Source organism: Solanum pennellii, chromosome 4, assembly GCF_001406875.1.
Source record: "Solanum pennellii chromosome 4, SPENNV200".
NCBI lineage: Eukaryota > Viridiplantae > Streptophyta > Magnoliopsida > Solanales > Solanaceae > Solanum > Solanum pennellii.
Genome location: NC_028640.1, coordinates 7,645,878 through 7,656,321, shown reverse-complemented (window position 1 = coordinate 7,656,321; position 10,444 = coordinate 7,645,878). Strand labels below are relative to the sequence as shown.

Below are 10,444 nucleotides of genomic sequence, written 5' to 3'. Positions count from 1 at the left end.
TAAAGCTGAAAAAATGAGCTTAAAAGGGAAGTTATAAAGATAGTCAATTCAATTGCAATTATAGCCAAATAGGAATTAAGAAGTTAGCCAATTGAGTAAAAATTTAGATGAATTAACATTAATTAATTAACGATCCTCTTAATCTTAACAAGATATAATAATTAAATTAATTATAAACTAATTAACTCAAAATTATAACTATAACTTAAAATAAAGTGAATTAATAAAGTTTCTAACTAAAACATAAAAATTTTTGGTGACGATTTTCGAATATTTATAAAATAACATGATAATAAGAATATACATATTTATTATTTAAAATTATATAAAATGACAAAAGTCCTAAAATAATTTTTAAGTATTTTGAATTTCATGAAACTCATTAATTCAAAATTATAACCTACTTAATAATATATAAAATCTTTTTGAGATGATTTTTAAATATCCATAAAATATGCTAATCATATAATTATATAGAACATATAAATTTAATTAATAAATAAAATAAAAACGAAGCTATTTAAGATAACTTGCAAACCATCTATATATATATATATCGAATATGAAGAGAACGGAATTATGAAGAGAACGGAATGCTCTATGAAGAGAATGGAATGCTCGAGAATAAGATTTAAAAAAGGATGTCGGAATACAACCGAGTTTTCAACATTGAACCCGCCTACATATCCTTAAACCTAAGGAATCAGGTTGTTTGTAGTTCGACTCGATCAGTTGAAAAGGAAATCTATTATGCAAGATAACCTTTGGTTTTGGAGGAGTGAAAAATAAAACGAGTGTGGAAAATAGGCTTGCACCCTCCTAGCCATGAATGTGGAGCTCTTCACATCTATAAGTAAGAACTTACATGGACATAATTTCCAAAGTTCGTGGTGCGCTGTCACTCAGATTAGAAAGTTGCCTCTGGTGGATGCGAAATTGAAATCGATGAACTAAAAGTAAAACCCACACGCCTTTTGATAGGGGTGTGGTTTGATTGTGGTGGAAGTTGCTCCTCAGCTCGCGTGTTAAGAGTTTGACACTCCTCTTTGGACTATGTCCCAGTTCACTGCGAAGAAAAAGAAAATTCAACGTTGTGCCGCATCCCTTTTGATGTCGTCCCCACCATGTTGGAACTTAATTGTTCTCCTTGAATATTTTACGTTAACTTCTATCAGTTTGGCATAATGCAAATAGAACATGTATCTCATATTTGCGGCATGACTGTTCACTGTACTTTTCTTTTAGTATAGCAGTGGTGAAAAATAGACTAATGTTTCTTGATGAATGAATATGATGGCCCTCTTGGCGTTTGAATACAATGGCCTTCTTGGCATTTGAATATGAATGGCCTTCTCGGCAGTTTGAATATGCATGGCCTCTCGGCTGTTTGAATATGAATGGCCCTCTCGGCGTTTGAATATGATGGCCCTCTCAGAAATTTGATATGAATGGCCCTCTCGGTAATTTAATATGAATGGCCTTCTCGGCAGTTTGAATATGCATGGCCTTCTTGGCAGTTTGAATATGAATGGCCCTCTCGGCAATTTGATATGAATGGCCCTCTCGACAATTTAATATGAATGGCCTTCTCGGCAGTTTGAATATGCATGGCCTTCTCGGCAGTTTGAATATGAATGGACCTCTCGGCGTTTGAATATGATGGCCCTCTTGGCTTTTGAATATGATGGCCCTCTCGGCAATTTGATATGAATGGCCCTCTCGGCAATTTAATATGAATGGCTTTCTCGGCAGTTTGAATATGCATGGCCTTCTCGGCAGTTTGAATATGAATGGCCCTCTCAACGTTTGAATATGATGGCCCTCTTGGCTTTTGAATATGATGGCCCTCTCGGAAATTTAATATGAATGGCCCTCTCGCCAATTTAATATGCATGGCCTTCTCGGCAGTTTGAATATGCATGGCCTTCTCGGCAGTTTGAATAGGAATGGCCCTCTCGACGTTTGAATATGATGGCCCTCTTGGCTTTTGAATATGATGGCCCTCTCGGCAATTTAATATGAATGGCCCTCTCGGCAATTTAATATGCATGGCCTTCTCGGCAGTTTGAATATGAATGGCCCTCTCGGCAATTTGATATGAATGGCCCTCTCGGCAATTTAATATGAATGGACTTCTCGGTAGTTTGAATATGCATGGCCTTCTCGGCAGTGTGAATATGAATGGCCCTCTCGGCGTTTGAATATGATGGCCCTCTTGGCTTTTGAATATGATGGCCCTCTCGGCAATTTTATATGAATGTCCCTCTCGGCAATTTAATATGAATGGCCTTCTCGGCAGTTTGAATATGCATGGCCTTCTCGGCAGTTTGAATACAATGGATTCGACTGTGAATGTTGTATTCTTTGGTAGAGTTGATATGTTTCACTCATAATCAGATATTTGCCGATAGGCTCTCCCGAAATAGTTGGTTGATAAATATATTATCTTTGATGATCTTATTTATTCCTGCATCTTCAAAAACAATGTTAGTTTTGGAACACTGATCTGTGTTGATTTCTTCCAATCGTCTTTCTTCTTATCTTGCTATCTTTGGAAGTTTGGTTGACCCTACGAATCGCTATAGACAAAAGACAAGATCATATTTAAATTAAAACACTTGTTATGTACGAAGTTTTTAGAAACATAGTTTTAAAGAAAATCTTTGCTAAGTAATCGTCACGACATGCACGACACAAACAAAACCCTTTGTCTCAGATTCTGTCTTGATAGATATCTTGTTGGAATTTCAGAACTCCTTGTAAATATGTCATATTGAAGTAGTTGAAGTTGACTCTGACGTTCCGAGTACCCTTGATGGAATTTTTGAGGCCTTCCTCAAAAAATCTGTCCCAGTAAATGTTTTAAAAGAAATTTGATGGTAATCACGAAGGTCATGATATCTTGCAATTTTTTGATATTTCCTTAAAATCATACTCTAATCGGATATTTTGATATGATCTTTGACCCTTGTTTGTAAAAAAGAACTCTTCGTGTAGGATTTTTTAGATCCTCTCAAAAATTCTGTCCCAGTTTCCATTATGAAGGGAAATGGAAATCTTATTGGGAATATGACCGAACCCTTGTGGCGCCTACGTATCCCGTTGAGGCAGGAATCAGGTCAAACGTAGTTCCTCTATCGATGGTTAACATGAATAAGAAATTTTGATAAGAAAACGACCGAGGCCGACATAGGCCGCCTACGTATCTCGTTTTGGAGAATTCAGGTCGAACGTAGTTCAAGTACAGAAGGAATGTCCCAAAGATTAATGCGACAAAGATTACGAACAAATTGCGATTACAAGGAAATAAAGGAAAGAAATAGCATTCTTCAAATGTAATATCTCTTGACGGCATCTTAATTGATAGCTTTTCTCCATACTCTACCGTCCATCTCTGCTAGGACCAAAGCTCCTCTTGACAGTACTTTGTGTACAACATACGATCCTTGCCAGTTAGGTGCAAATTTCCCTTTATATTCCTCTTGATGAGGAAAAATGCGCTTCAACACCAATTGACCTACCTCAAATGTTCGAACTTTTACTTTCTTGTTGAAAGCACGAATCATTCTCTGTTGATACAACTGGCCATGACAAACGACACTCATTTTTTTCTCATCAATCAATGTTAACTGCTCATATCGATCACGAACCCATTCGACATCGCTCAATCCAGCTTCCTGAATAATCCTCAAAGACGGTATCTCAACTTCAGCCGGTATCACTGCCTCTGTTCCGTATACTAACAAATACGGAGTTGCTCCAGTTGAAGTTCGAATTGTGGTGCGATAACCTAGCAAGGCATAAGGAAAATTTTCATGCCAACATTTGTAGTTGGTAATCATCTTTCTCAATATCCTCTTGATGTTCTTATTGGCAGCTTCCACAGCTCCATTCATTTGAGGACGATATGCAGTTGAATTACGGTGGGTAATTTTGAATTGTTCACATATCTCTTTCATCAAATGACTGTTAAGATTTTCACCATTGTCCGTGATGAGAGACTCAGGAACTCCAAAACGACATATCAAGTTGTTGCGAACAAAATCAGTCACAACTTTCTTCGTCACAGCTTTATAGGAAGCAGCTTCGACCCACTTCGTGAAATAATCAATGGCGACCAAAATAAACCTATGACCATTGGAGGCCGCAGGATCAATTGGTCCAATAACATCCATGCCCCATGCTACAAATGGCCAAGAAGAACTCATTTCATTGAGCTCGTGAGGAGGTACTTTGATCAGATCTCCATGTCCTAACATTTATGACATCTTTGGACAAATCGAACACAATCGTTTCCATAGTCATCCTGAAGTATCCTGCCCTTAAGATTTTCTTTGCTAATGTAAACCCATTCATATGCGTCCCGCACATTCCAGCGTGCACTTCTTCGAGCAATTTTGTGGCTTCTACAGCATCCACACATCGTAGTAATCCCAGATCAGGAGTCCTCCTATAAAGAATCTCCCCATTCAAAAAGAAGTTGTTTGTCATTCTTCGAATTGTTTTCTTTTGGCTGCTTGTTGCTTTTTCAGGGTATTCGCCAGCTTCTAAGTACCTTTTCACATCGATATACCATGGATTTCCATCCGATTCCTTTTCCACATGTAAATAATGTGCTGGTTGTTCTTTTAAACCTATCTCAAGTGGGTCAATGTAACTCTTTTCTGGGTGTTGTATCATGGAGGATATGGTTGCGACAGCATCAACAAACTCATTTTGTATTCTCGGGGTGTGTCTGAACTCGGTCTTCCTAAATCTTTTACATAACCTCCGTACCAGTTATACGTAAGGTAAGATTTTAGGATTCTTCACGGCCCATTCTCCTTGAACCTGATGAATCAACAAGTTTGAATCACCAATTATCAGTAATTCTTGGATGTTCATGTCAAGAGCCATTCTAATGCCAAGAATACAAGCTTCGTACTCAGCCATGTTATTAGTGCATCGAAATCTAAGCTTCGCTGTTGCTGGAAAATGTTGTCCTGATTCAGATATCAATACGGCTCCAATTCCTGATCCTCTAGAGTTAACTGCTCCATCAAAGACCATTCTCCAACCAGGATATGATTCTGATATGTCTTTTCCTACAAACAATACTTCTTCATCAGGGAAATACGTTTTAAGTGGTTCATATCCTTCATCTACTGGGTTTTCAGCAAGGTGATCGGCCAAGGCTTGGCCCTTGATTGCTTTCTGAGTCATGTATACAATGTCAAACTCACTCAACAAAATTTGCCATTTCGCTAGCTTTCCTGTGGGCATTGCCTTCTGAAATATGTACTTGAGTGGGTCCATTCTTGAAATAAGATGTATTGTATAAGCCGACAGATAATGTCTCAATTTTTGAGCAACCCAAGTCAAAGCACAACAAGTTCTCTCTAAGAGGGTATACCGAGCCTCATACGATGTGAACTTCTTGCTCAAGTAGTATATAGCTCTCTCCTTTCTTCCAATTTCATCATGTTGTCCCAACACACACCCAAATGCGTTGTCAGAGATGGATAAATACAATAACAAAGGACTACCTGCGCGTGGTGGCACCAATACTGGCGGATTTGAAAGGTAACTTTTGATAGTGTCAAAAGCCTTCTGACATTCTTCGGTCCACTTGGTTGGCACATTCTTTCGTAACAACTTGAATATGGGTTCACAGATCACCGTTGATTGGGCTATGAATCGACTGATGTAATTCAGTCTCCCTAGAAAACTCATTACTTCCTTCTTAGTCTTTGGAGGAGGCAAGTCTTGAATTGTCTTGATCTTGGAAGGATCAAGCTCGATACCTCTTCTACTAACTATGAAACTGAGTAACTTCCCGCAGGTACTTTAAATGCACACTTCGCTGGGTTCAACTTCAAATCATACCTACGTAACCTGTCAAAGAACTTTTCCAGGTGCATCAGATGATCTGAACTCTCGCGGGACTTTATGATGACATCGTCCACATACACCTCAATTTATTTGTGGATCATATCATGGAATATGGTGGTCATAGCTCTCGTGTAAGTGGCTCCAGCATTCTTGAGGCCGAACGACATCACTCGATAATGGTAGACTCCCCAAGGGGTGATGAATGTTGTTTTCTCTGCATCTTCTTCATCCATTAAGATCTGGTGGTATCCCGCAAAACAATCCACGAAAGATTGCAACTCATGCTTGGCACAATTATCAATGAGTATATGGATGTTTGGCAACGGGAAATTGTCTTTTGGACTTGCTTTGTTGAGATCCCGATAATCCACGCATATCCTAATATTTCCATCTTTCTTCGCTACTGGAAAAATGTTAGACAACCAAGTGGGATACTTAGTCACTTCGACGACCTTCGATTCGATCTGCTTCATGACCTCTTCCTTTATTCTTAAACTCAGATCAGGTTTGAACTTTCTGGTTTTCTGCTTTACCGGACAATACTCTGAATTGATAGGCAACCTATGGGAAACAATATCAGTGCTTAATCCTGGCATGTCAACATAAGACCAGGCAAACACATCGATGTATTGTTTGAGCAGCTCGACCAATTTTTCCTTTTCTATTGCTGTCAAATGGATACTGACTCGGGTTTCTCTAACCGACTCGTCATCTCCTAAGTTGGTTATCTCTGTCTCATCTAGGTTGGGATTTTTATTATCTGCAAGGTTCCTCAAGTCGTCAGTAAGGTGTTCAGGCATCATAGTTTCCTCATCATATTCTTCACATTCATCTTCATTGACTTTACTTAGTTCATCGTGTTCGTGACATGTCATGACATTGGCAAGTTTAGATTCATTTTTACTGAAAAGAAAATAAAGCAATCATGTTAGATAGAAAGGATTTAAATGTATATATTATAAAGTAATTTGCAGAGGCAAGATAAAAAATAAACGAGGCTTTTCATTGGAAAAAAGGCGTACAAACTTTGATCATGACTCATGTCAATGTGAGTCATTTCTTTTTTAAACATTACGATGAAAATAAAGTGACATAAAAGGTTGTTTCGGGCCTCGTCCGAACTACACCGATTTTCAAAAGTAATACTTCAAATCTTGTCTTTGTCTACCAAGAAATTCGATGAATCATAAGTGGAGTGGCCACCCAATTCTGTAGCATCTCTTCAGGTTTGGCATCTCGGATGGTGGGTGTCGCAGTGCATTCTTCCAAGATTACAGCACAATCTCCTTCATCAAACAATCGTCCCATCCCTTCCACTAGACCATCACTCTCGGACTCTAAATCTTTAGCAACAAATAACTGGTACAATTCTGGAATAGGCTTTGGTATATCAAGGCCGTGTTTCTTCCTTGCTTCTGCTTCGAATAATTCCTCCTTTGTTGCGGTATAACCAACGCCAAAGCGGAAATTCNTCGGACTCTAAAGCTTTAGCAACAAATAACTGGTACAATTCTGGAATAGGCTTTGGTATATCAAGGCCATGTTTCTTCCTTGCTTCTGCTTCGAATAATTCCTCCTTTGTTGGGGTATAACCAACGCCAAAGCGGAAATTTTGAAGTGGGGTGGGAAGAGGTTCGGATATGACATCCAAATTCTTGCCCAACCCACGTCCAGGCTCAAAACCGCTTCTTAGCATGGTTGTGGCAATCATTTTATACACCGACGGCATTGGTGTTTGCGGTGTTATATCTTCAAAAGCAGCATTCATTATATCCACCATGTGAAAGTCAGTACCTTGAGATTAATCGTCAATAACGGGAACAAAGAAACCAGGGTAACTACGATTACTCCCTTCACCATGAATGATAATTTCATGGTCCTCCCAGATGAACTTCAAGATTTGATGCAATGTGGATGGAACTGCTCCGGCCGCATGTATCCATGGTCTTCCTAGCAACATATTGTAGCTTGTAGATATACCCATCACTTGGATTTCAGTGACAAATTCTGCAGGCCCCATTTTGATACCTAAGTCTACCTCCCCCATGGTCTCTCTTTGCGAACCATCAAACGCCCTTACATTCATGCGACTTTGACAGATTTTTCCAACATCATGATTTAGCTGAGTAAGGGGTTATAACGGGCAAATATTGAGTCCTGAACCATTATCAATCAATACTCGAGCTACAACTTGTCCCTGCATTTGACAGTGATACACAAGGCACGGTTGTGCATCATTCCCTCAATTGGTAACTCCTCTTCTCGAAAAGAGATTTGGTGACTCCCAATGACATGACTAACCATAGTTGCCAGATTATCACCACTTGTTCCCGTCGGTACATATGCTTCATTGAGTACCTTCAACAATGCTTTCCGATGGTACTCAGAACTCATCAATAGAGCCCAAACAGAAATTTGAGCGGGAGTTTTCTCCAAATGCTTGACAATGGAATACTCCTTAGGCTGCATTCTTCGCCAAAACTCTTCAGCCTCACCTTGTGTGATCGGCCTTTTTTGGTTTTCTTTTCTTCGTGTTTCTTGAGCTAACTCTTCCGGAAGATAGCATCTTCCAGAACGTGTCATCCCTTGAGCTGTAGCCGCCTGGACAATGAACCTTTCTTTGGGTTGCTCGTTGCTTCTTTCCTTTGCCAAAGCAAATGCCGATGAGGTGCAGTTATTACAACAAACTCTGGATGAGCCTTTATGGTCAAAGAGGCCACTGTTGGTATGAGTGAGTTGACATTTGTTTTACCGACGGTCCCATTAGCGAGCCAATCTTCGTCACTTTCAATCATATTGATGGTCGCTTCCCCATGATTCGGTAATGGGTTAAGATTCACATTGGGGGAAGGGGCCTGAAGAGTGATGACTCTATTATCAATCAAATCTTGAATCTTATGTTTTAAATTGATACACCCTTCTGTGTCATGTCCTGCTCCTCCAGAATGGTAAGCGCATCGTTGATCCGCTCAAAAGAACTTTGTTGTGGGATTAATTGTCCTTGCGTCTACTGGTTGGATCAATCCAGCTGCTCTCAAACGCTCAAAGAGTTGGGTACGTGTTTCTGCCAAAGGAGTGAAAACTCTGGGAGGCTTTCTTTTTAGGTTAGGGCGAGGTAAATTATTGGTATTTGGGTTGTTTTGTCCCGGACTTTGGTAGGCTGGTATATTGGCTTGGTGATTTGGTGGTGTATTTTGGTAGGTTGGTGGTTGATTTTGGTAGATTGGTGGTGATGGTTGGTAGTTCTGTTGTGCATAGTAGATTGGAAGTGGAGCTTGTGGAGGTGGTTGGTAATTATTAACTGTGGAGAATCGGTTGCTGTTTCCAATGGCAGAACCAGAACCAAAATACCTTTGTGGCCTTGACCTTGGGCTAAAAGATACAACGGAGACATCCTCTTTCTTTTTCCTAGCAAATCCTGCAGCCATGGATGGTGAGGATTTGTTGGCGGCCTGCAAAGCAGTGAGACTCGTAACCTTCCCAGTTTTGAGTCCATCTTCTATGGCTTCTCCCATTTTGATCAGCTCCGAGAACTTTTGTCCCATCATGGGCAACATCCTTTCATAATACTCGGGCTCTTGAGCTCGAATAAAAGCAGAGGTTATTTTTCTTTCAGTCATCACAGGTTGTACCTTCGCAGCTTCTTTCCTCCAACGACACGCATATTCACGATAGTCCTCCGTGGTCTTTTGCTTGATTTTTTCCAAATAGTATCTATCAGGGATTGCTTCGACATTAAACTAGAATCTTTCCAAAAAATCTTTGGCTAGAGCCCCCCATGTAGAACACTGACGGAGTTCTTGAGACGTGAACCATTCTAACACCTCCCCACTAAGGCTTTGACTAAACAACCTCATAATTAATGCATCATTTTTCCCAATACCCTCAAGTTTGTCACAATAAGCTCGCAGGTGAGCCATGGGATTGCCAATACATTGAAGGTTTCAAATTTTGGAATTTTGTAACCTTCGGGTATTTCCAAATCAGGGTGCATGCAAAGGTCTTCATACTCAAGTCCTGTGATTTTCCTTGATGTTTGAACACTTTTAACTGCTTTAGAGATGGCCTCCTTCATGACATTCATTTCTTGTTCACGCTTTTCTTCTCTGAGCCTCCACTCCTTTTCCATCTCTTCATAGTGATCCAGCTCCGGTTGAACAGGAAAGCTAGGACATGGTTCAGGGATTGAGTAGGCTAGTGGAATTTGGAATGTTACAGAAGGGTATGTCGATTGGTTAGGCAAAACACGTGGATTATTGGAGAGTGAGGGTGGGATTTAGTAGGTTGGCGTGAAATTTTGGGAGTGATTAGTGTTAGGTGCTTGGTTCTGATTTGGTATTGGTGGTGGTGTTTGGTAGGAAGTGCTGGCGTAAGAAGCGTTGGATACAGTTAAGTCAATGGTATGAGGATTAGGAGTGGAAGTGATGGGTTCTGTGGTATGGATCGGGAAGTAGTTGGGTAACGGAGAACTTAATGATGGAAAATGAGGAGGAGGTCTTCTAGTTTCAAGGGGTGGTTCATTCGATGCAATGGCCAGTTTGGCCAAATCTTTGGTTTGTTGAAGCTCTTCTTG

General features: G+C 40.0%; 1 protein-coding gene across 1 annotated transcript; it reads right to left on the bottom strand.

Annotated features, from left to right (window-relative positions):
* Nucleotides 1–3,356: 3,356 nt before the first annotated feature.
* Nucleotides 3,357–4,680, bottom strand: LOC107016482. Its single transcript, XM_015216940.1, has 2 exons — nucleotides 4,233–4,680; nucleotides 3,357–4,183 (listed from the first exon to the last, which is right to left on the bottom strand). Exons 1-2 carry the CDS (start codon nucleotides 4,678–4,680, stop codon nucleotides 3,357–3,359), a joined length of 1,275 nt encoding a protein of 424 aa, XP_015072426.1.
* Nucleotides 4,681–10,444: the final 5,764 nt, after the last annotated feature.

What these genes read in the sequence shown, in the direction of transcription:
- LOC107016482 (XM_015216940.1), bottom strand. Translation starts at nt 4,680, where the DNA reads ATGATACAACACCCAGAAAAGAGTTACATTGACCCACTTGAGATAGGT. An exon ending in GACATGGAGATCTGATCAAA is followed by an intron (nt 4,184 to 4,232) that starts GTACCTCCTCAC and finishes GGCCATTTGTAG; the next exon opens with CATGGGGCATGGATGTTATT.